We start from the raw sequence: 26,081 nt of genomic DNA, 5'->3' as shown, positions 1-26,081 counted from the left end.
CTCCCTACCTGACCACTCTTTCCCGGAGATACACAAGGCTCCTGTCCTTCCCCATCTCTCTGCAGAGAGGGCTTCTGACTACCTCCATCTAAGTAGCCCAGAGCCTCACTTGTCACCCTCCCCTACTCACCCCCGCTCCATTTTTCCTCACTGCAATTAGCACCTCAATATTTACAAATGTATTTATCTTCTTACTGTCTACCTTCACCCCTAGCATGCAGTCTCCATGAAAGCAGAGAATATGTCAGTTTTTCTCTCTTCCATAACCTCATTGCTTAGAGCAAGGACCAAAATAAACACTTAATAAAAACTTGTTAAGGGAGTTCCTGTCGTGGTGCAGCAGAAACAAACCCGACTAGGAACCATGAGGTTTCGGGTTTGATCCCTGGCCTCTCTCAGCAGGTTAAGGATCCAGCATTGCTGTGAGCTGTGGTGTAGGTCACAGACTCAGGCTCGGATCCCACATTGCTGTGGCTGTGGCATAGGCCAGCAGTTATAGCTCCAACTAGACTCCTAGCCTGGGAACCTCCATGTGCCACTGGAGCAGCCCTAAAAGGACAAAAAAAAAAAAAAAAACAAAAAAACAAAAAAAAACTTGTTGAATAAGGAGCTACTGTAGTGGCTTAGCAGATTAAGAACCCAACATTGTCTCTGTGAGGATCAGGTTGGATCTCTGGCCTTGCCTAGTGGGTTAAGGATCTGGTGTTGCTGCAAGCTGCAGCATAGTTCACAGATGCAGCTTGGGTCAGACATTGCTGTGGCTGTGGCGTAGGCTGGCAGCTGCAGCTCTGATTTGACCCCTAGCCTGGGAACCTCCATACACCACAGGTGTAGCCGTAAAAAAAAAAAAAAAAAAATTATTGAATGGATATATGGATGAGACCTCAATTGATGCAGAAGACAAAGTCTTTGGTAGACTGCTTTCACCAAAGACAGAGCCAATTTCAAATTTTCTTTCTTGAATATCTTTCAATGTGTGCCAAGAGCAAACTGTTACAAGCCACTGTGAACATGGCCCCAAATAAGCTTCTACCAAGCCCATGAGGAACATGCACTGTTGAGAAACAGCCAGGACTCAGAGGCACTGAGCTGTATCAACATCAGTGACCTGGGCAGGGGTGGGGCACAGGCAAGAGGCATCAATAGCCAGGAGGTACCCATAAAATGTATGGCTTTGCCCAGTGTCCCTTCCCCAGCTGCCTAGCCAGACCAACCTGACCTCTGGAGGACAATGCTAACTTGGTCAAGCAGTAGAAGCTCCAGGGAACCCCAGGGAAGAGGGGCTGAACCTCTCCTGCCACACATGGCACTGGGCAGGAGCAAGTGCTCCAGCACAGTGCAGAAGCCCCTGCTTCCCAGGCGTGGTGCAGCTCTACCACGTGTGAGATGGTCTTCCCACTGGCAGAGGGAGCTATAAGGTCCGTTGGAATTTCATAAACTGTCTTCTATTTCGAAAGCACTTGCAGTTTCCAGTGCTTCCACATAGGCTAGTGTAAGTGGAACACATTCCCCAGCTATAAGTTCAGGGGCTGAGTCCCTGAGAGGTTACGGAGCTGCACAAGGGCATGCTCAGCAGTGTACAGGCGATGCATGAAGACCTGTCTTCACTCTGCCACTTTGGGGATGCAAAGCTCTTGACTTTTTTTTTAGATTCTGTTTCACATCTACAAAATGGGGCTAATAATAGCTGGCAGGAAATCTGAGTTATTCACTCAGCCAGCCAGCGAGTCTGTGGACAGATTTCATGAGTAGTGTCTTCCACAAGCCAGTACACTGAGGACATAGCCTGCCCTCAGCTCTGAACACCAGGGGGCTGGTCAGCCCAGTCAGGTTTGTTTCCTGACTTCCCTTCTACCTCCAGGCTCTTTCTCCATATGTTCTGAAGCCTATTGTTCCTGAAGTTTGGAAAGAGGAAAGGCCCCTTTGCTGGGCTGCCTGAGCCCTAGCAGCAGCCCTTCCCCCTCCCTCCTCCCAGCATCTGGTGACAGCTGCTCCCTGCCACATCAGGCCCTGACCACAGTGACCACAGTGGACAATAGAACCGTGCTGACAGCAGAGCTCAGGTGGGATGTGGAGTCAACTTCACTTTCCAAAGCGACATGAGCAGAGAGTAGTAAGTGTGTAATGTGTCTGTCAACCATCTATCCCCCTCCCTAGAGAGGCCCTTTCCACGGTTTCCTCCAGTTATTTGTCCCATCGTGGAGGTCGGGAGATAAAGACTCAGGGAATTAAGTGACTTCCCCAAGTTTTCTTGATCCTAAGGCCATGTCTACTGAATGGACACAGTCTGTCTCTAGAGGTAAATCACTGAGCCCACATTAGAATATACGACAAATTGTGTTTTCCAAAAAGAGCCTCAGCCATATTTCCAGTCATTTATGCTCTTACAGACCCTGCCACTTCCCCTCTAGGAGGTAGAGTCTACTTCCCTCCATCTGAACATGGCCAGAACCCTGTGCCTGTCTGGACCAAAGGATTGCAGCAGAGATGATATGTGGAGACTCTGAAGCTGGGTCATGGGAGGCAATTCAGCCTTCACCTCTCTCTCTCTCCTTTCCTCTCCCTGTGGAAATTTATCCCTTGAAACCCAGCCACCAGGTTGTGAGGAAGCTCAGACATAGACAAGCCACGTGTAGGTATTCTGGTCTAGGGCCAGCAGCAATCCCCTGATATGTAAGTGAGTTTTCCAATAACTCCAGCTGAGCCCAGAGACATCATGAAGCAGAAACATCCCCACACCCTGCTGTGCTCGATTCACTACACAGCATCCATGATCACAAAAGAATCACTTGGGGGTTCCCGTTGTGGCTCAGTGGTTAATGAATCAGACTAGGAGCCATGAGGTTGCAGGTTCAATCCCTGGCCTTGCTCAGTGAGTTAAGGATCCAGTGTTGCCGTGAGCTGTGGTGTAGGTCGCAGACACGGCTTGGATCCCACGTTGCTGTGGCTGTGGTGTAGGCCGGTGGCTACAGCTCCAATGAGACCCCTAGCCTGGGAACCCCCATATGCCGTGGGAACAGCCCTAGAAAAGGCAAAAAGACAAAAAAAAAATTTAAAAATTAAAAAAAAGAATCACTGTTGGTGCTACTGAGTTTTAAGATGGTTCGATATGCAGCATTAGAGACACGGATTAGAAAACCCCAAAGGCTCAGCTCCACGCAGTCAGGAGGATCATCTCCTGACAATGGCACCAGCATTCCTGTCCCCCTTTGCTGCACCCACACACCCAGCTCCGGATGAGCTGTGGGTTAGGGCCTTCTGGGCACACCTGACTCAAAAGGAGACTGGGAACAGGATTGGTTTGAGTTTTAATGCCATAAGGAACTGCTGCTCTTGGCACTCCAGTGGAGCCCACATTCACTTCAGGTTTAGAGTAACCTAAGACCTGATTCCCCTAGGTAGCCACATGCATTCTCTTAAATGCTCAGAAGAACATGGAATTAGATCATATCCAGTGGTCATGGAGAGAGAAGACATGACACATGGGGTTTGAAGCAAATGCCTGATGTTCTCTAAGACATGGGGGTCTGGACTCACCTCTGCTTTGCACTCAGGGTCCTTGGTCTGCCGCCCAGGCATCAGCCTCATGGCGGAGGACAAGCTTCCACTCCATGAAGAAACTTTGCTGTGGTGTCCCACATTCGAGCGACTGGCCACCAACTTCTTTTCAGATGCTGGGGAGAAGGAAACAAAGACTGTCAGAGGTGAAGTTAAGAGGGAAACACATGCTATTTCTACAGCTGGCTTGATTTTCAAAGAGCCAGACAGAGGCACAAGCCCAGTGCCTGCCTCCAATAAGAGCAATAGCCCAGGCTATAAGCTTGAATCACTGAGAATTCCATGATGCTGAAAGACTTAACACAGGTATATAAGCCATAGTTTGAAAGCAATGACTTCTTTGAAAATAAAATGAACTCATGGCTATTCCTATGCTAATATAAGGGTAAAAATTTTGAGTAACTGATAAAATGTGAGGGACATCCATATCTTGGGGATAAAGATTTTCACTTAGTACATGAAGAACCTGAGGCTTTAGGTCACTGCATGACTTGGCACAAGGTTTCAAACCTGGTAGGTGAATATCAGGGCAGGACCTAGAACCCTAAGTCCCAGAGTTTAGGCTAGAGCTCTAATGTGGTGGCCCGTCCCTCTGAGAAATTACTAGAATCTGCTTGCTTGGCTGGCACCTCTGGCCTTCCTTTCACCTAAGATGCAAAGGAGCATTCATTCTTTGTGAGCAAAGATTCATGAGGTTTCAATGATGTAAACCCACCCATCAAAGGGGTGAAAGAGAAGGTCTGGGACAAAAGGCTCTGAGCCGTGAGTGAAACCCTGGAGGAACCTTGGGTCTATGAGACTCAAAAGTTCCATTCCCTGGAGCCAAGTGGACACATACCTAGGTAGTACTGCCAGGCCTTGAGCATCGTCTCCTCCCAGAGTGGGGTGACCTCCTCAATCTTCACTTCGCTCTCTCCCGGTTTCACAGAAAGATCAATCTTGACAGTATCCTCCAGTTCCTGTCGTCTCTGTGCCACGAGCTGTTGCCAGAGAGTCCGCACCACCTTTTGGATGTTGTGCTGGACTAACAGAGAGAGCATATCACACAGTCAGGACAGCCTCAGTGCTTCTACCAGAGAAAGCCAGGAGAGGGCATATCATGGTTGCTTTTAGGCGCATCCTTCCTGAACATCACACCAGCTTTGCAAGCTCCAGTCAGAGAGAAGTCAGTACGTACGGAGATCCACAGGACTAATAATGATGCTACCAGCACCCATATGAGCTGGGCCTCTCCCCCACCTCCACCACCAAGTCGTCCTACCTCACATGTCCAGAGCTGGAAAACATGATTGATGGGCTCAGTGAGCCTCTTTCTCCCACCCCCAATTCTGTTAGATACCAAACAGAGAGATACCTCCTGTAAGCTCTAGGTATCAAAATAGCTCCCTAGAAACAGCTCCTTCTGACCTTGACTTTTATGTTGACCCCTCAAGAGAATGGACACTGAACCTAAGATTGTGCCCAGGTGCCCAGGAACCAAGCCAGTCCTAGTCCTCTCTCCTGGCACTGAATCATGCTTCCAACTACCTACCCATCTCAGTGTCCTGGAACTGCAAAGAAAGCGACAAATCTACAAAGCCAGTTGTACCTGCTATGCCCCACAAATATAATGCCCCACATTGTGCCCAGCTCCCTTGGGTCACTGGGTTATCTCTTTAGTATCAGCATCTACAGTCTGTTCTCTCACTAGGGGGATGGACATTGCTCAGTTCACCCTACTAGTTCAATCCCTAGATGCAAATGTTCATGTTGTAATTAACACTGTCAGAGTAAATTTTAAACTCTCAAGTTTTTGAACACTGGCTTTGGGCACCTATCAGACTAAAAAATAAAGGTCTTTGTTACCATCTGGTATCACAAAGTATAAGCAGCACAGTCGGCAAACTAAAGTGATAGAAGAAGGGCTATGAGGGCTTCCTGGATCAAGAGGGAGCAATCTTTCAAACTCACGGATCTGGCTGCATTTTTTAAAACAAATTGTCAATACCTTTCACTTGACCTGATTTTATCAAATCCAAGAATAAACTCCATTAGGCCAAAAATCTCATAGAGTAATGAGATTCTTTACTCCGTTCCCATTTTCTAGAGAAGAAGGCTGAGACAGAACTAGGTAATGGCTTGAACTGAGTGAAATGGCCTGTCAGTTTCCATATCAGACTACCTGAGAAGCGAAATCAATTTACAGTGAGGTCCTCTGCTATTTTATTTAGTACACTAAGTTCTTAGTCTAACCAAATCCCACAGAACTTTCCCTCCCTCCTTCCATCCATTGATTCATCCAACCATCCATCCATCCATCCATTCTATTTCTAAGATAAAAACATCATTCCATTTTCATTCTCTATCAGGTTACCTTGCTCTATTCGGTCGTTCTGGGATTTCCAAGGACCTCTTCTGGCCTTTAAGAATCTTCTTAGTAGTATTTGCTTCCTTATTTTAGGAAGGATAAACTGAGGAATGCAACCCTAACAGTTACCACTATCCATCTACTCCCCCTAAAATAAACAACAAATAAAATGTACCATCGTTCAAGCTTGGAAAGTCTTCCTCTCTTTTTTCTCTCGATTCTTCATTTGGAGAAAGAAAGACTTGATGATAAGGAGTAACTCTAGGCTTGGATTCCAGTCCAAATCCTTCTGGATAACTAGTGGACAAGAGATTGTTCAGTATAAACTCCAATTTCTTTGGGATCACTCCATTGTTCTTTACTACAAGAATCACCCTGCAAACTCACTACATATCAATATGAAAAAACCTACCTAGTCAGGTTAAAGCAAACACCTATGACAACTTCCATGACAGATATTATACAGAGCATTCCAGAAAATAAGAAAAATGCCTTCTTTTTATTCCTACCTTATTAAATCCAATCCAGGCCCCTAATAGACCCCCTCAACCCTTTCCTATTTTCCCCATTATGAGATCTGTCATTTCCTTTTGCAGACTCACAAGACACTGAACTCTGTCTTTGCTTGGCACTGATCTCCTCCTGCGTGGAATGGGGCTAGGGCTGGCTTCACGAGCCTGTGATCCATGTGGTCATACATGGTGTGCACTAAGAGGGGTCCTGAGCTTGGGCTCTGCTGTCACCATCTTGAAATTCTGAGGAATGTTTAAACAAGGGCTCTGCATTTGCATTCTGCCAGAACCCCGTACATCATACAGCTGGTTCTACGTGGGGCACGGTTGTTTACATATGAGAATCCCCATGGACCATGTACTCTGGGGCTCCTGGTCATGTTCATGTTCATGGGCCCTATGAGGCCCTCACTCAACCAAGCAGAGTAGACACTCAGTACGTTTTTGGATTGAACCAAAAATGACAAAGAAGGAAATGAAAAAAAAATACCAGCATTTGAGAATGTCCATTCTTGAAATTTCTAGACGAAGTCTTTGGATTTTGGAGGCCATTTTGCTATCTAGAGGGATCTGAGGAGGACAGAGCTCCAAGCACATAAATTCTGCTTTTAGAATTCTGCTCCTCCTACCAATGCTTCCAGAGCTGATAGGGCCTAATTCTTGAAATACATAAAAGAAAAAAAGAACTTCCCCAATTTAATCCATACTCTGAAAATGGATTCTTTAATTTCAAACAAATAAAAAGGCGAGTACCTACTCTGGGATAAGAGTGTTTTCTAGTGCTTTCCAGAGTGTTTTAAGACAAGTCAACTCTCATGTAACGTTCAACAGTCAACTCAACAGGCTTTGGGGGATTTTTTTTTTCAAGTAATCAAAAATAATTTGCAGTGGGATAAATGCATTTAAGAAAAAGGACAATGGGAAAATGTTATTATCTCATAGTCCATAGTAGAACTCAACATGGTTTCTATTAATAAGACAGATTATTCTTAAGCATATGATGCCAAGGCACAGGTGATACATGATATGTGCATACTGCCAACAGACAGAAAGTGCACATACACAAAAAAATAACATATTTTCAAAACTTGAGCCTCTAGAAAAGGATTTAAATAAGCTTATCTAATTTATTTTATGAGTATCTCTTACACAAGTAGGCTTATGGATATCTTTATATCACACATTGCATGTTTCCTGGCTTACATGATTAATTTATTATATATTTTCCCATTCAAAGATTGCATTTACTAACGTTACTATTTCTGAAATATGGCTGCATCATAAAATCAATATATATATTTACTGTTGGAGTTTTTGCCCACTCCCCCACCCTGATTATATCAATGAAATATCTTACAGCCTGAGAATTATGGAAATAGGGTAAATTATTATTTCATGATGATTCTAGCTGCTCATTCGCATGGACAGGTTTGAGGATGACTTACCATATTATTGGATACTGCACACAATTTGGGAAACCAAATAAACAAAAAGATTGTGTCATCTATAATTGATCAACTTCAATTAAGTATCCCTCTAAAGCTTTCTTTCCTGCACTGAGCACTGGCGGGCAAGGAAGCAAATGGGCGGCTCTAACCTTCTTGTACTGAGCAGCAGAAGACAATGCATGAGACACAGGAGGAAGCTGGCGTTGGAATTATAGGTGGCAAAGATAATGTCCCAGTGTTCCTGAAGAAAGCCCAGGACGTTGAGAAGGCTGAGGCATTCAGAAAGGGACTGCTGCGGCTTGGAGAGGCAATACAGAATGACTTTATTTAAACTGCTGTATAAAGCACTGATGGTACTGTCCTTCTGAGAAGAGGTGTTCTCGATGACCTGTGACATAAACACATACACATACTCGTGAACACTTTGCAGTTTGGATACCAACTCAGTTAATAGTGAAAGCAATAAATCTCAGATACTTTTCTGTGTTTCAAAAAGTGACATGCTCTAAAATCAAATAGGACTACCTAATTCTACAATGGAGCTTATACTTAAATAAATAAATAATAAAGGGAGTTCAAACGTTTAGGTTTACTGAAAATTGGTGTAAAAAATTAAATGTTTATCACAATCATACTATGGAAAGCAGACAGAGGGACTAGAAATATTGGTAACAGGTTGACATTCAGTATGTAAGAACATGCTATTAATAGTGTCCAATTTTTTAAAATTTTATTGACTTAATACTGGTTATCAGGTATAGATTAGTAAAATATTCCCATTATCATGCTCAGTACTTTTGTATATATTTGTATATGTTTACATCTATTGCCTCATTTAAACATCGTAACAACATCATGAAGTAGTCACTAAGATTATTCTACTTTAGAGATAAGAAGGCTGAGAGTCTGGGAGGTAAGTGGTCAGGGAGAGTCAAACCCACAACAGATATATGAGCCATGCTTTTAACCACTCTACCTTCTAAAAGAGACATGAGTCCCATGGATTTTAGTGCATGAGAGATTCAGAGGGAGAAGGCAGAAGGGCCTGATTTGCAGGCTTAACACTGAAGCCATCCATCTCTTTGGCTTCACTGAAAAGATCCGCAGAAAAAAAATTACGTGAAAATGTTTCATTCTATGAGAAAGGTTATTCATTAGTTATAGATTTTTCTCTTCTAATTTCATAGGTAATGCCAGTGTTTATGCTAATGAAGTTATGTTTTATTTAAATCTGCTGGAATTTGGGGTTCATGGTCTTATCCTCATCCTCTTCTGTCTTCAGATGGGTCACATCTTTCAAACTGAGGTTAAGAATTGTGAGAGTCAGAGTTCGGCTGTGGCACAACAGGATCAATTGCATCTTGGGAGTGCTGGGATGCAGGTTCAAGCCCCAGCCTGGCACAGTGGTTAAGATCCCACATTGCTGCAGTTGCAGCTTATTTGGGCCACACATGGCTCGGATCTGATTCCTGGCCTGGGAACTCCATGTGCCGTGGGGTGGCCAAAAAAAAAAAAAAAAAAAAAAAACTTGTGAGAGTCACAAGCAGCAAGCAGGAGAGAAGAATGTGAGTCCTTGGACCTGGCACCCCATTAAGACACATCAGCCCCAGGAGGCACCAACTCTTTGGTATTAGCTCTGAGTATTTGCTTTGGGAGATGCTAATGATTGAATGGTTGTATTCTCCCCCACACCCCAAATTCATATGTTGAAACTCTAGTCCCCCAATGCGGTGGTATTTGGAGATGGGCTCTCAGGGAGGTAATTAGGTCATGAGGTTGGAGCCCTCATGATGGGAATAGTGCCCCTATAGGAAGAGACAAGTGAGAGCGTGCTTTCTCTCTCTCCCCATCATGTGAGGCTACAATAAGGAGAACATCACTAAAACCAGAAAAGGAGCCTTCACTGGACATCAGATCTGCTGGCACCTTGATCTTGGACTTCCCAACCTCTAGAACTGTGAGAAATAAATGTTTGCTGCCAAGTCACCCAGTCTATGGTACTTTGTAACAGCAGTCCAAACACACTCAGACAGGAGCTCAGTGGCTACTCTGATTCTCAACACAACCTCCCAAGAATTTGACTGTAATCCCCGCAAAGCTGACAGGGGATATTTCTCTCTCCTCAGAGTCATTCCTGAATAACTTTGATAACACATTATTTTTGGATTGCCTGGAACTGTGCATCAGCCAGACTAGCTATCACTTCAGAATCTGTGCCAGGGCCCAGTCCTGGGGTCTTCAGGGGACTCCACTGACAGAAGGGTACTGGGAGCGCTGATGTGACTGACTCTACAAAGCATGAAGAGGAAGGAGAGGGGCTCTCCTGGATTCTGCTGCAGACAACATGCTGAGACCTCTGGCAGGCACTGCTGGGGGAAGATTTCAGCTTGGTAGGAGAAAGTGTTTTCCAATATTCACAGGTGTGAACCTCCTTGTACCATAGAGAGCTCCTAACACAAGAAGGGTTCAAAGAAAAAGTGAAGGCCACTTGTCGGGAAAGGTGTCCAGAATGAAATGGGTATCAAGGACCTAAAAAAGGATTCGACTCTAGAATTTGGGGGTTGTATGATTCTCCGTTTGTGCGTATGTGTACACGTGTACAATAAAGAATATGTACAAATGTTCACACACGCACTTACATCAGCGTATCTATAAGCATGCATTGGCATGTGTGGGTAGGTAAGTAGATCTATCTGAAGAAAGAAAGGGATAGAGAGCACATGCAAGAAAAATAGGACCAGGGAAAAATAGACTCTTGCCTTAATTTCAGGAAGGCCCAAATATGACAAATGGAGATAGATATTAAAGAAGAAAATGAAATAGGCCTTTTGGGATAAAGACCTTTTTGACCCTTTGTTGATGAGGAATACAATAATTAAGATTAAACCAACATTCACAATAAAACCCCAAAGAGAAGTGTGTAGAGTCTAGGAAGGGACAAAGCTCCGGTGCCTGTGCAGAGGGCTTGGGCCTTGATCCCTGAGATGGATCTCAGGCGGCCTAAGGTGAGGACACTGCAGGGTGCTCAACAACTGCTAGATGTTACCGGAGTAGTAAAGGTCCTTCTCCTTCCTCCCGCCCATCTCAGACTCTGTTTCCAGGAAGGACAGCAGGTCAACCTGGGCCAAGTGGACAGTAGCCACTAGTGTGTCATACAGACACCTGGCAGGTCAGCAGAAGCCTTACCACCATGGCCAACTTGGGGTTCTTACCACCATGATGTGTTCCATGATGAAGAGAAGGATGTGTCTGGGGTCTGCTGAGAACATTCCACTGTACAGCTTCTCCACCAGCTTCTGGGTGAAGTGGGAGATGTTGGCAAGGGAAGGGGCAACAGCAGCTTCTGCATTTGGCTGAGGCTCTCTACTGCCTGGGGGGTGGGGAGGGTGACAGACCAAGACTGAGAAATCATCAGCGTGAACTGCCTTCTCTCCACAATAGTCTCCAGCCCTCTAGGTAACCAGCCACAATTTATTTCACCTCTATATGCCCACTGTAACCCTCTGTGTGACCTGTTGCTCTAAAAATGAGGTTTTATACACAGTAGGTGCCCAAGGCACACTCATTTATTAATTGTGAATCGAGGAGTTCCCATTGTGGCGAAGTGGAAACGAATCCATCTCGGATCCATGAGGTTGTAGGTTCAATCCCTGGCCTCACACAGTTGGGGATCTGGTGCTGCCATGAGCTGTGGTGTAGGTCGCAGATGTGGCTTGGATTCCGAGTTGCTGTGGCTATGGTGTGGGCCAGTAGCTATATCTCTGATTCAACCCCTAGCCTGGAAACATTCATATGCTGCAGGTGGGGCCCTAAAAAGCAAAAAAAAAAAAAAAAAATTAAATTGATCTTGAATGATGAGTGATATAAACCAAATGGGGAGGAGGCAAGGAGCAGCCTTTGTTCCAGCGGCCATTTGGAAGACGAGCAGGTGAGAATTTAAAGGCACAAGGTAATGGGAAGATGGTCCTGGTGACCCACGGCCCTGTTGTTACGTGGGGCAGAGAATGAAGCTGAAATGTCAGATCGTTCATCTGTGCTCACCAACACGTAGCCATTGTGTTCAGATGTGGACACAACGGTCTCAGCTAATCCTTGTAACAACCCTGTAAGTCAGCCCCGACTGTCATCCTCACTCCCAGGGTCAGGCCCCTGCCTGGAATAACACCGCTGTCCAGTGACAGGGCCATGCTCACAACTAGGCTACCAAGCTCACACTTTCCCCGCTCCACTCCCCTACTGCACTCAGACATTCCAGAAAGACCAAAAGTCAACGTTTCTGTATTGGGGGGCAAGAAGGAATCCAGAGGACAAGTCATGTCGCTAAGGATTTCCAGGCTCAGGAACCACGGAAAGGACTTTTGTTTAATTTTGTCAGGAAGGTACAGCTTCCCTAGAACCAAATGTTTTGAATGACGTTTCAATTTGAACTTCTTAGGGCAATGACAGAATATTCATCCAGGTTCATTCATTTAAGGAACATATGCTGCACCTAAGTCAAAGGTGAGCAGAAGAGCATTAAATTGACATCTTAACTCCCCTCATAGGAGGAGGCAATTCTTCTGGAAGCTAGAGGAGAACTGATTTGGGCTCAGAGGACAGGACTTTGTTTCTGATTGGCCCAGCAATGGCAGGGGTGACACAGAAAGTAGCAAGTGTGTCATTCCTGGAGTCTCTGGGCAGGGTAGTGAGTGCTTGTTGTGGACTCATGCAGGGACTGACCTACGAGGGTAGGGTGGCTTCCTGTGGTTCCTAAAGTACCCCACAGTCCTGCAGGTCAGTCTTCCTCTAGGGTCCTGGGGTTATTAGGAGCTGGCAGGCATGTTGCTTTCCTGCTCAGCTGTCGGCAGCTGCGTGTCATAAACAGGAGGAGCAAGTCATCTCCCTCACTCACCTCTGAGCATCGGTGCACGACCTCCACTTGTCACGTGAAATATTTCCATGGTGGAAAGCAGAACCTCAGACTGGAAGTCTCGCTTCTGTTGGATGGTGGCATTGTCTGGGGAAGCCTGGAAGCAAACTCTGGTCTAAGGCAGAGGCCACACGGCCATCATGTCCACTCAGTGTCCACTGGGTCCTCCTGCCTGGCCCATATGCTAATACTGCAGCTGCTGGGAGTATTGGCTGCCAGTAGCTCACAGCTGCCCTCCTCTGGGGCATTGCCCTCGGCTGATCAAGTTGCCTCACCGAGGTGGCAACACCCACTTCCCAGAGCAAGAAGGCAAGGGGGGAGAGTGGAGGGGTGGGTCCCACAGTCAGCATCCGGCAGGTACCTCAAGGTGGGGCTGACTCTGGGATGCAAAACTCCCCTGGGGGCCAGGCTGTGGCTGATACCATTTCCTGGCTAGCTTCTCCCTTGTCCCTTCTCTAGTTTCCTGAGAGCACCGCCCCCGGTGAGTCACTTCCACAAAATCCCTGCCTCAGGCTCTGCTTCTAGAGACCTAGCTAAGACCTGCCCTCCTTCATCTATTTGCTTGCTGCTTGGTGTGCTCCCTGCACTGCCAGGACCTGCAATTCCCAGAGGACCCCTCCCACCCGTCACTGAAGTCCCAGGGGATGTTCCTGACCACCAGCCAGCTGGCATCAACAGGTCTGGGGGAGCCTCTCCAGAGATCAGCCCCAGGTCTCCCTGGGCATTCCCCGCCCTCAGTGTGCCCAGGCCCTCCCAGGCCTGCTCCCATAGCACACAACCCAGTAACACCCTTTCCAACCTACCTCCAGGAGCACCTCCAGCGGTAGCCACTGCTTGGGATTGGAGCTCCCAAGCAGGAGCTCCCTCAAGAGTAGCTGCATGAATTCCCTCAGCTGCTTCTGGGTGGGATGTGACTCAGCAGGAACCTGTAGACCCTCCACCGTGCTGTCACCTTCAGTCTCGGCCTCGGGACCGCTGATATTCTGGGCAGACTCGGTCATGGCCCCCTCAAAGACAAGAGAACCCCAGCATGAGCAGCCTTCCCTGCCTCAAAGCACCTGCACATCCACCTCTGAGATGTGCATGATGGGATCCCATCAAACCCATTAACGTGAAAGGAAACTGAGGCCCCAAGGAGGCAAGCAGCTTGTCCGGAGTCCCAGGGCTCATAAGGTGGCCTGCTGTGGTCTCTGAACCTGAGATGGGTGGGAGTGATGGAAAAAAGCTGAACACACAGCAAAAGAGACGTGCAGTGCTCAGCAAGGAAGCCCAGGATGTGTCCCTGGCAAGGCATTTCCCTCCTCAAAGCCACAGCTCCCCATCAGTCCAATAGTAATGAGGAAAAGGAATTCACAAAGCTGTGTGAGAATGAAGTGAGAACCGGTGCATCTGGTAATGCCTGACCCCCGTGTGTGGTCAAGAGAGGTGGTTTCCACCTTCAACAGCAGGACCCTGCCCTTTACTGCCTGCCAGGCTCTGCTGACACTGACAGACAGGACCCTCAGATGGAAAGAGAAGTAGGACCTCAGCCAGTCCTGGTATCCAAGTCCCTGAAGCATCTTGTCCTTCACTTTTTCAGCTTTACTTTTATAAAAAATATTGGGAGATAAATGAAATGGGGGCCCTTAGCCTGGATACATCCAGGAGATGCTGGGAGGCCAAATGATACAGCAAAGGACACACAGCCAGGGACTCCTGATTCTTGGCCCATGAACTTTTCACTCAAGATCATCTGTTGGCACCTCCCTTTGCTCATTCATAAAATTAATGCAGCCATTTTTAATTAAGCCATAAAATGAATTTAACAGCACCTAGGGAGGCGGTGACTGCATTAATTAGCTCCATGCGGCCTTGACTGGAAAGATGCCATATAAAATCGCAGCAAATCGAAGCCTTTTGGCCACCAGCCTTCTGCATTAAGAGAGGCTGTTTTCTGTGAAACAAAGGTCTTTTGGAGCTGACTTCAAGGAGAAAGGAAGCGAGGAGGTGTGGGGATGAGAGCTCTGGAACTGGGGCCCGTGTCATCCATGGTAGGCTGGGGGGCGACTTTGGGCTAGGCCCTCCCTCGGGCAGGAAGTACTGAGCATGGGGAGGAAGAGTCCTGGGTCACAGTGTGCTCTGTGGCTGCTGGCTGGAACCCTGGCTCAGGAAATGACGAGCCTGGCCTGCGGATGCAAAGGCCGAGGTGGGATCTGGGCTGAGAATGTCAGGCCGTCCACTTCATGGCCCTGACTCTCTCCAGATGGAGGAAATGATGAGGGCCACCACCCTGCTGCCCAAAGGGCCTCCCTTTACTTTTTATTGCGTCTTTTTTTACTTACTTTCCTAGTATGTTGCTTTAGGTGATATTAACCCATGGAGCCACTTTATCTCTTTGCAAATCTTCTGGTCTTTCTAGCTGATCGTTTTATTTAAACCACACACCCCTCAATTTTATTAGGCTATTTAGTGTTATTTTAAACTGACTGATGGAAAGGACATGGGCTGCGGGCTGAGCAAGCAAGGTTTACATCTTGGCTCTGTCACTTCTTAACCACGTAAGCTGTGCTGAATTTGATCTTTTTAACCATTTTGTGAGATAGGTCTCATGGCCCCACTAAACTGGGAGGAAAGTGGTCCGGGTCGCTTCACCTCCTTGAATCTCACTTCCCCCTTTAACATCGCCTGTGATGGGCCGGTGAGGGTATATGACACACCAGGCTCAGGACCACTGTAGGTGCTCAGTAGATGGAGGCTGTCCTCATGAATATACTTTTGGAAAGGATTAGCTCAAAGGGCAGGTTCATTCATTTACATGGTCGCTGAGCCAGTAATTATGGGGCAAACATTAGCTGCCCTTGCTGCGCTTTGCATGGCTTTCTAAACCCTCCACTTACCAACATGCCCAGCATGTTCCTTTGGCTACAGTTACTAAGGGGGTCTCTGCCCATCCTCACACTAGTCCTCACCCCTCTTCCCCATATCAGCTCCAGATGCTCTTAGCCCACTGAGTCTCCTTGACCTGCTGGGACTGGCTCTTGGTTTCAAACCCACTCGCATCTCTTCCCACAGTGCCATCTCTACCCCACACTCACACCTTGTCCTCAACACCCCAGTTGGTCCTTCTGCCCTCTGAGTCAGGCCTCAGTAAACCCTCTGATGGAAAGAAGCCGTGGCCTGCTTTGCAGGATAAGAGTCCCAAAAAGAAGACAGGACTCTGTTCCAGCTCCGCACCTCCCCTGGCTGGGGCACCGTCCAGGTGTCCTGGGATGGAATGTGCTGATTCACCTTATCACTGAGGAGACATTCCACATAGAATTAGACTTGATCTTCTGCCACCACATTTCTCATTACCAAGATTCCTAACAACTCAAAAAGTTACTGAATCTCAGAGCCAAAAATGATGTGACGCCAAGAGAAGGAAAATTACCCAAGTTGTTTACTTAAGGTTCCAGCCAAGTTGCCTTAAAACATTTGTTAATTTTTTCTGGGGGGTAGTGGGGGGACCTCTGCCCTTCACCCTTGAAGGATGATGACACTCACCGCTGCTCTCACTGTGGCAGGGCAGAGGCATGTCCTACCTTATGGGTTCCCAGGGGAAAGGTGACTGCAGCCAAGGTCTGGAGGAACTCCGGGGCCCGCCAGGCCGGATCCTGGGGGTAGGTGCTGTGCACAAGGCCAAGGAACTGCAGCACGCTGGCCGGGAAAGTCCGTTCCCAGGCGCTCTCTCCAGGACCTGCAGGGGGCTGAGGACACACTTCATGAGAGGCAATGCGTAGAAGCATGACTTGGGGGTACACAGGAGCCAGGGGATGAGAAATCTAGGGATAAGACCTCTTTTCTGAGACTCTCAACAAGACACCTATTGCAAGACACCTAGGACTATGGATTAGCATGGGTAGTGGTCATCAACTGAGGAACGGTTTAAGATGTGGGGGCTTGCTCTAAGGGCTTCACACGGATTCCTCTTCTCACTGCATAACAACCCCCTGTGGTGGCTTTTACATCTACCCCTGGTTTACACATGGGAAGACAAAGGCACAGAGAGGTTAAGCAGTATGTTAATGTTCAGCCAGCAGATAAGGGGCAGAGCCAGGAATTGAACCCAGGCAAGGTGGCTATAACATCTGTCTTCCCCATACTGCTGTATGTGGTATGATACAGCCTCTGTGCTCAGAGAGTTTGCCAATTAGGGTTGACCCCAGCTTTCCCCAGTTCAGTAGTCATGCTCCCAGCTATAGACCCTGCCTTGGCCGATACATGGACAAACCCTGGCCAAGGCTGCCTGGGCTCAAGGAACCCCTTCCCCATCAGCCAGGGGTCTGGAATGGATCATACTGCACTGAGGTGATACCCAGTACTGGGCACCAGTTTGCCCCACACCATAACCTGATCTGGGCCATCTGGCTGAGCCTCCATGCTGGCTGCACCCTAGTGCCCTGCTGGAGCCCATCTCCCTTGACCACCTGTGCCCAGCCACTGACTCTAGTCCCAATGTGTCCAGCTGCTGCCTGAGGTCCTACTCTGTCCTGGATGGTCAGTCTGGAACTTGAAAATTGACCAACCTTAATATCAGAGTGACTCCCTACATAGCCATGCCAACAGCTAGACTGAGCGACCAGCAGCCTACTTCTACAGATCTTAGGGGTGGACGTCAGCTCTTCCTCTGGCCGGTTCCTCAGCCCCAGCCACCTCCCACCATGGCTTCCTCATTTCCCCACCAGCCTATTTTGAATCCTGGCCCCCTGTGCATGAGTTAGGATGTCCTGTTTGCCAAGTAGATACTGAATGCCTGAAACTAAGCCTCATTCTAGAAAACTCAAACGTAAATGAAGAAAAAAAAGGCAATATATATAAGACAATTAGAGAGAAGTTTAAAATCTCATTTCCAGGATCTGGTGAGAATTTGGTATGGGTTGAGCAGGCAGGCAGAAGGAAACAGCTTCTGAAGTTACATACATCTGGCTTATCCACCAGGTTTGTACAGCAAGATATTAGATTTAGAGAGAATACCAGAGGTTGGAGTCCAGAGAGCTCTTTCTGAAGTTAGTCTGCCTGGTTCGAATACAGCCTCTGCTACTTAACTAACAGTACGATTTTGTGCCACTTTCTTAATCCCCCAACACCTTCAGTCCCAACTCTGTAAAACAAAAATTGTCATATGACCTATTTCATGAAGATTAAATGAGACAGTGGAGTGTTTCAGGATTACTTTCACAGTGATGAGCACAGGCTAAATACAGAAGAAGCTGGGAGATAAGGTCAGACATAGAGGACTTGGACTTTTGGAAGAATTTTGGATCCAAGGCATTGAGTTAACAAGCATTGCCTGAAGGTCCCAGGCAGTGCCCTGGAATGAAATGCTAATGCTGGACACCCATGCCTCCACCATGCCCTTGCTCTGTGACCCTGCCAGAGTAAGTTAACCTCCACAGCTTCAGTGTCTACATTTGCACAATGGAGATGATGCTGTCTTCTCCAAAGGAGAGTTGCACACAGCAGAATGGCTAACATCTACCAGAACAGTGCTAAACATTGACAAGGTCTGGAAGCAACTAGAAGCGTCTTAGAATAAGAGCTGGTGAGTATAAACAGGCACTTCATTTTGAAAAACTATTTGACAATATCTACTAAAACAAGTCACACGTATATCTATGACCTCCAATTTTACTCCTGGGTCTATCTCCAACAGAAAGGTGTATGTACAGCCACCAAAAGATATAGCAGCTTTATTCATAATATTTCCAAATAGAAACCTAGAATGGGAGTTCCCGTCATGGCGCAGTGGTTAACGAATCCGACTAGGAACCATGAGGTTGCGGGTTCAGTCCCTGTCCTTGCTCAGTGGGTTAAGGATCCGGCGTTGCCGTGAGCTGTGGTGTAGGTTGCAGACGCGGCTCAGATCCTGCGTTGCTGTGGCTCTGGCGTAGGCCGGTGGCTACAGCTCCAATTGGACCCCTAGCCTGGGAACCTCCATATGCTGCAGGAGCGGCCCAAGAAATAGCAAAAAGACAAAAAAAAAAAAAAGAAAAAAAGAAAAAAAAAGAAACCTAGAATGGATAAATAGTGATCCATTATCATAATACTATACTACAATAAAAAAGAATAATAAAAAAGAATGAACTGCTGACATATACAACAACACGAGTGAATTCCACAAACATTAATAATGAGTGAAAGAAGCCAGACACAGAAGAGTACATACTGTAGCATTCTATTGATAACAAGTTCAAGAACAGGCAAATGAATCTACGGTTACGACTACTCAAGGGAATAATAACAAAGTTCCAAGCAAAAAATAAAACAAATAAAATGAAATAAACTGAGAAAGATAGGTTGGCATTAGTCACTAAAATCGTGTTTCCGCCCTTTTTCTCTTGCCCTTCCAGTTTTCACCTTTTTTATTTTGAGGCTTATCTAGAATATTTGGTGAATGACGGCAGATTCTTCATTGAACCAAAACAATCTTTGAGTGACATTGCTTTCGTTATGTGTGTGTTAGATTCCAGAAGGTTGAGTTTTTTTGACCTAGTTTAAGGGTCACGTTGCAATATACCAGTTACCCATTTTATGTTTGCTGTTATAATCTAAATGTTTGGCTTTTTTTTTTACTTCCTCAGTAATCTATATATTTCCTTTACTTTGAATGCATTTGTGTTATTCCTTCTGTTTGCTCTTTCTAAATGACATTAATTGATTAAAAAGTTAATAAACCCCTTATACTGCAAACGGAAAATATGTGTTTTTTCATGCATTCCCCAATTAACTGCACATTAGGTCTACAATGGAACCATGAATAAGGTTCCCAGAGATGGAAAGTGTAAAGATCACATGCTCTGACTAGGGCAGAACTAAACTAGCAATGGGTAACAGCAATAAAAACTAAAAAGGTCAACTAGATGGACATTGAAAAAGATGAGTCAAAAAGGTCTTTACATCTGCAACACAGACACTCTAGAAAACAACAACAAATGAATATGTCAAATATTAAAATCTTAAAACTAGCCAGAAGAAAAACCAGGAGAATGATAAGTATATCCAAAGTTGCCTCTTTAAATAAATGCACCAGGAGTTCCCATTGTGGGGCAGCGGAAACAAATATGACTAGTATGCATGATGATGAGGGTTCAATTCCTGGTCTTGCTCAGTGGGTTGGGGAGCCAGCATTGCCTTGAGCTGTGGCGTAGGTTGTAGATGTGGCTCAGATCTGCATGGCTGTGGCGTAGGCCAGCAGCTGTACCTCTGATTCAACCCCCAGCCTGGGAACTTCCATATGCTGGGGGTACAGCCCTAAAAAGTAATAAATAAATAAATAAATAAATCCACCAGTCCTCAGTGCCTTAAGTAATGAGGTAGGAGAGATAAAGCGAGAGAATGAACTTACAAATTAAGAATAAGAAGAGGGGAATAATCACACAAAGTCAAATGAATTAAAAGAGACCATTTGAACTGTAACTGCAATGTATACATCTAAGGATGACCTGACCCCCTTGCTGTACAGTGGGAAAATAATAAAAAAATAAAAAAATAAATAAATAAATAAAAGAGACCATTTGGGCAAACTGAATAAATGGGAAGATCTTTTAAAATAACAATTACCCAAACTAGGTCAAGGAGACAAGGCAATAGTGGGAAAAATTCAGGCCCAAGAAGTTTCATAGGAATATTTATAGAAGAATCATGGGTTTAACATCTTCTTGAATAAAAAGAAAGAAGACTTTTTAAAATCGAGGTAGCATAATACTGATATCAAAGTCAGACAACATATGACAAAGAGAAAACTGCAACCTAATAGCATTTATAAATATGAATGCAAAATCACAGATAAAATATTTACAAACAAAATAAGGAGGAATGCTAAAGGAATAAGAACAGTGACAAAATGAGATCTTTGCAAGAATGCAAGGAAATTTATTGATATACTTCATCATAAGCAAGTGGAAAAAAAAACATATGATCAAAAAATTAAGTATATTCCTATTCTTTAAAAAAGCAAAAACTTTTATCTATACTTTCTTAGCATAATTACCCCACACAGAAAAGTTGGTCAGAGATGAAACAGGCAATTCACATTAAAATAGAGATGATTAATGAGCAGATGAAAATTCTATCAACTTTAGTAGTAATAAATGTAAAAGAACTCAACTATGAGATCACCATCAGTTTGGCTGTGCAGTTGCGGCTATGAGAACAGGGCCAAGAACATCGATATAAGACAGTAGGATGTATGTTAGACGGAGGAAGGTACATGTACGAGGCCTAATGCAACCTTCCTAAGCAAGAAAATGCCTGAGGTACCCTCTGACTCACTATCTCGCATCCTGGAATTTATGTTAAGTTCTTGCTGACCTGGCTCGTAATTACTCCTGTTCATAGGCCACACAGCCTTTGCTCTCCACACGTCTGAAATAACCTCCCTATCTTCCTCTGGTGGACTTTGAAAGTCTGAATCAAAGGCTTTCTGTGTCATGTCTGTAGCTGGGAGGCATCTGTCTACTTAAAGACCAGTGTCTATCTCGTAGGTCACTCAAGTGCAAAACCCACCTCCCCTGGTAGAGGTGAGCTCCTGGAAGGAAGAGGCTGTTTTTCCCCCTCCTCAGAGTCCCCAAAGCTCCTGACTTAAAGCAGTTGCTCAGAAATGTTCCCTTTGACTGAAGGCATTAAATCTACCAGTGAAGAAAGTCAAATGTTTACACACACACAAAAAAAGAGGTGTCTTCTGAAAAAAGCAGAAAAACTCCACTGGGGACTTTTAGATTGATTTTCTCATTGCACACCTAAGTTATCACAGGGAACTCACCTTGCCTCTTCTAGCAAGAACTCTGAATAATACCTGCTAAATTTAGTACTATTGGGAAGCTGCTGGGAAAAGTCAAGGTTGACTGTTCTGAGTTTTGTCTTCCCCTCGGCACCCCCTCTCAGCATGTGAGGAATGGGTCTCACCTGGCTCATGGTGGCTTTCAGCATTTCCAAGAGCAGCAGGGCACCTTCAGTGCACAGCCCAGCCCGGACGACCTCTTCCTTGCGGTGCATATGCAAGAGCCACTGAAGCATGGCATCCAGGCTGTCCTGAAAGAGGAGGCAAGGGCTGTGAAGAGACCTGTGGCTATAGGCGAAGGGGACCAGCTCTCCAGCCAGCACATTGCTTTTGCCAGGGGCCCTCAGTTGGAAAGGCAAAACAGCACAGTGGCAGCCCAAGTGGCTGGCCCTTTGGGGCACTTCTGCCCACTGATGGTGCATGAGGGAAAACACACACCTCTAAGAAGGTGCTGAAGACCCACCAGCAACCTGCATTGAGTTTAGTTCTTTTTTTATCTGGCTTTTTAGGGCCGCATTAGCCGCATATGGAGGGTCCCAGAATAGGGGTCGAATCAGAGCTGCAGCCGCTGGCCTACACCACAGCCATTTTGTTCTGACATCAGAGGTTGTGAATGTCTCAATCAACTTTAACAAATTTTTGTATATGAGATTATAAAAAACACAGGACATTCAAAGGCTTCGGGGCAAGTGCAGAGTGCAACAGAGAGAGCACGGGGCTGACAGGCAGAAGGATCTGACTGTGTCTTTTTAAAAGCCAGGCTTACTTGCGCAATCTATTCAGCCTCTTGGCAGTTCAGTTTCCTTCTCTGTGAAATGAAAATTACATTATCTACCCCATGGGACTGTTATAAATATCAAGCGAAATAAAATATGTAAAACATCTATCACGGGTCCTGACATTCAGCAAATGTGTTTCCTGCAATATGTTCTTGGAAAAATAAAAATACAGGGTTTCTATGAACTTAGCACAGCATTTTTTTTTTTTTTTTTTTTTGGTCTTTCTGGCTTTTCTAGGGCCGCATTTGCGGCATATGGAGGTTCCCAGGCTAGGGGTCTAATTGGAACCTACACCAGAGCCACAGCAACACTGAATCTGAGCCGCGTCTGTGACCTACACCACAGCTCACGGCAACGCCAGATCCTTAACCCACTAACTGAGGCCAGGGATCAAACCTGCAACCTCATGGTTCCTTGTCGGATTCATTTCCACTGCACCACAACAGGAACTCTACTTAGCACAGCATATTAAGAACTTTATTTTGAAGTGTGATCTATAACATTATTAGCATATATCAAGATTTAAATAGATAAAATATAAGGACATGCAAGAAGAGAGACTTTTAGCCTTCTATTTGCAAAGCCTCCCCTCTCCACCCATGTCAGTTCAGTGGAGTCTGACTCGATGCAATTAAGACCAAGAAACGATCTCTGAGTCTATTTGGCAGGTGCCCAGGAAGGTAAGGGGTAGGGTCTGTCCTTGAGATGCTCAGTATCTAAGGAGAGAGGCAAATAGAAACCTGCTGGTGCCATATGAGGTGAAGGCATGTGAGGCCCAAAGAGGAATGGCTCCCCCCTGAGGGGTTCTAAGCAAGAGATTGCATCTGAGCTGACAACTGAAGGTAGACACCTTTCTAAGCGGGTGATGGTGGGAGAAAGAGCTCATTGAAGGCCAGAGCAGGCAAGCACAAAGCAACTGGTCTTACTGGAGAGGTAACTCAGGAGGATCACAGCACAAAGGGCCAATGAGAGAGGAAGCTGGGCTGGAGAGACAAGTCAGACAGCCAATCAGGAAGGGCCTTGGTGCTGGCTGGGGAGTCAGAACCTGATCCCACAGTTTGGTGCAAGTCAGTGAGTTAGTGAGCAATAAGCTGGTGAGAAGGTATATACAGTGAATGTAGACTCTTCTTTAGAGAAATCTGACCAAGGAAAGACAGGAGAGTGATAAACAGGAGAGCAACTAGTTGAAAGTATGAGTCAAGAGGACAGCTTCTGGTTTTAGGTGGGACATGATTTACCAGACTCACGGTCTGTGAGGAAAGAGTCAGTGGAAAAGGACATGCTGAAAATATTGAAGAAGGGATAATAACAGGGTGAGGTCACTCAGGAAAGGAGTGGAAGGAATCCAGACCAGCCCTGGAAAGCTGCCTTTTGCCACTGATAGTGGAGAGAAGGTGATAAAGGAGGTTATAGAATATGTAAGTAATGGAGCATTAGGTCCTGGGACAATGCCCCCTTCATGGGGGCCTCTATTCTCACCATGGGTAAGTCATCTGAGCAAAGGGTGCCAGTAGGCCAGAAGATTCAGGGCATAAAAGGTTCACACTAGAAGGCAGAGGAAGAGCAGGGGCATTACTAAGGTAAAGGGACATGCTTTTTTTCTGAGGCTCTTTAATGGTGATAGCAGCAATTTACCTCCCCAAGCTGCCCCTGCTGTTGTGTGATTTCTCTAGCTGTACCCAGAAGAAGAAAGACTTTAAAGCGAGACTGATAAAAGCAGAGACATGCCCGGAGGGACATGGGGGGCAGAGGCTAAAGAAGCGAAGGGTGTTTGAAGAGATAGCCAGGGGGTTGGGACCACCAGGGAAGGAAGTGGGTCAGGAGGGTAGTTGGAAGACATGGAGAAAGGAAGTCACAGAGAGTCTTAGGGACCCGCCTTGGTCACACAGAACCAGAAAATCAAGTGTCACTCCAGGCCAGGAGCCCCAAGAACCTACTTTGGGCCCATCTGTCAGCTCTGTCAGTGGCGTCTGCAGGAAGAAGGTGGACACGATGAGGTAGACTTCCGGAATATGAACATGGTGGGCCAGAAGGTCGCTCAAGACTCGGAACCCAGGAAGCAGGCAGGAGCTCTGGTCAAGCATGGGAGGGTGGCTCTTCAGGTTATCTGTTGATGGGGGGGAGGGGAGCACAACATCCAACTGTGAACAACTGCTACTCCTCCTGGCCGAGGTGGGGATTGGGCCCAGAAATTCCCACTACTCACCCAGCGCATAGAAATGTCAGGTGGAAATACATGGCAAAGGTACAGAAACACAAGAAAGTGCTCAACAAGAATTCCTTTCCCTGTTCCCAACACGCTCATTCATTTGTTCATTCATTCAAAACCAGATGCTTCTTTGGTGCCTACCACCTTAGAGGCAACAAGACCCCTTTGTTTTAGGCAATAAGGACATAGTGTTTTAACAAAATATACAGAACCCCAGGCCTTCATCAGCTACTTACAATGTGGCGGGAGGGAAAGACTTTAAGGAATTTAATACCCTGATGAGGATATGCTTGTGAACATGATAAGCACCATATAAGAGAAGTGCCCTAGTCCAGGCAGGCCCCTCATCTCCAAGAGGAAGTGACATTTGAACTGAGACCTGAGGATGAGCCCACATCCGCCAGGAGAGCCGTGCTGATGTGGAGGGTTGGAGAAGTGGCCTAGGAAGAGGGAAAGTGCTAAGGAGGCTTTGAGTAATAGGAAGACATCCCTACACCTGAAGAGCAGTGAGGCCATGGGGAAGATCCCCAAAAGGAAGTCAGAGGGGGCTGAGGCTGATGGGGATGGTCAGGGTCAAGGGGATCCTCCAATCCTGGAGCTGGACAGCCCCCAAGCAGGTTCTGGCAGGTCTCACTCACAGAGCATAGATGGCCCCCGGCCTCCTGGAGACGGCCACACACTCACCCATCATGATGTCCATACCCTCGGAGCTGCGTTCCACCCAAGACCCTGCAGACAGGCCATCTTTAAATCGCCCAAGGAGGGAGGGGCTTGACAAAAAGTGCAGCAGCAGCTTCAATCCCAGCACCACCGTGCTGGGGTGCAGGTGACCCTGCACAAATAGCAGGAACCAGTCGGGCCCCAGGTTCAGAAATATCTCTTCCTTTGTCCTGGTGGGGGAGGGGTCGATACATGCTATTAATCATCTCTTCGCACATAAGCAAATGACATGTCCAGAAAATACCAATACAGGCAACCTCACTAGTCACCTAGAAAAGGTGTGTTAAGGTCACCATTTGGATATCACTTAGCAAAGTATATGCTACATTTTTCAGGACTGGTGAAACAAAATGCTGACAAGGATGCTGTAAAATAGATGAATTTATCTCTTAATGGCTGGAGTGTAAGGTAGCCAAAGTTTTCAAAGCAATTTGAAATTATATATCAATAGATAGAAAAATACACAGGCCCTTTGATAGCCTTTCTCAAAGTAATATTCATACTTAAACCATGTCTGACTAACCACGCATCTAATTGCCCTGATACAGTCATGCATGTGTTTACATAATTGTTACTTAAGTCCTTTTTTTAATATACTGGTCAAAACTAATCTAAACGAATAATCCAATACATATGCATCTGTATTGGTGTAGACTAAAAATACATGTTTAACTGTCATTTTCAAAACTGAATTTTAAAGCAATGAATCTAGAGAATACAGGCTCGTGGGGGGACATGGAGGGCAAAGAGATGGGCAACCAACCCTTGGGGCAAAAGTTCAGCAAAGGACTCCGCCTCCTGA

General features: G+C 46.1%; 1 protein-coding gene and 1 non-coding gene across 18 annotated transcripts in view; one reads left to right on the top strand and one right to left on the bottom strand.

Annotated features, from left to right (window-relative positions):
• The window catches only part of WDFY4 (WDFY family member 4), a 289,400-nt gene that overhangs the window by 125,486 nt on the left and 137,833 nt on the right, over positions 1 to 26,081 (bottom strand). For all 17 annotated transcript variants that reach the window (XM_084996485.1, XM_084996486.1, XM_084996478.1 and 14 more), the window contains 11 exons: positions 25,244 to 25,449; positions 24,288 to 24,457; positions 21,697 to 21,822; positions 16,335 to 16,499; positions 13,578 to 13,781; positions 12,757 to 12,871; positions 11,078 to 11,235; positions 8,015 to 8,253; positions 6,081 to 6,202; positions 4,397 to 4,582; positions 3,538 to 3,674 (listed from right to left, as the gene is read on the bottom strand). In XM_084996485.1, coding sequence (XP_084852611.1) covers positions 3,538 to 3,674; positions 4,397 to 4,582; positions 6,081 to 6,202; positions 8,015 to 8,253; positions 11,078 to 11,235; positions 12,757 to 12,871; positions 13,578 to 13,781; positions 16,335 to 16,499; positions 21,697 to 21,822; positions 24,288 to 24,457; positions 25,244 to 25,449 — 1,828 coding nt within the window. The remainder of the gene's footprint in view (positions 1 to 3,537; positions 3,675 to 4,396; positions 4,583 to 6,080; positions 6,203 to 8,014; positions 8,254 to 11,077; positions 11,236 to 12,756; positions 12,872 to 13,577; positions 13,782 to 16,334; positions 16,500 to 21,696; positions 21,823 to 24,287; positions 24,458 to 25,243; positions 25,450 to 26,081) is intronic.
• Positions 6,912 to 7,009, top strand: MIR9835 (microRNA mir-9835). Its single transcript, NR_128522.1, is given in 1 exon segment — positions 6,912 to 7,009. It is a non-coding gene; the product is annotated as a microRNA mir-9835 (primary transcript).

Source organism: Sus scrofa, chromosome 14 (genome assembly GCF_054392235.1).
Source record: "Sus scrofa isolate SSC_HxYL_T2T_F1_AM1 chromosome 14, Sscrofa_HxYL_maternal_Yorkshire_Landrace_v2.0, whole genome shotgun sequence".
NCBI classification, from domain to species: domain Eukaryota; kingdom Metazoa; phylum Chordata; class Mammalia; order Artiodactyla; family Suidae; genus Sus; species Sus scrofa.
The sequence above is the reverse complement of the archived record's forward strand: the minus strand, read 5'-3'. Positions and strand labels throughout refer to the sequence as shown.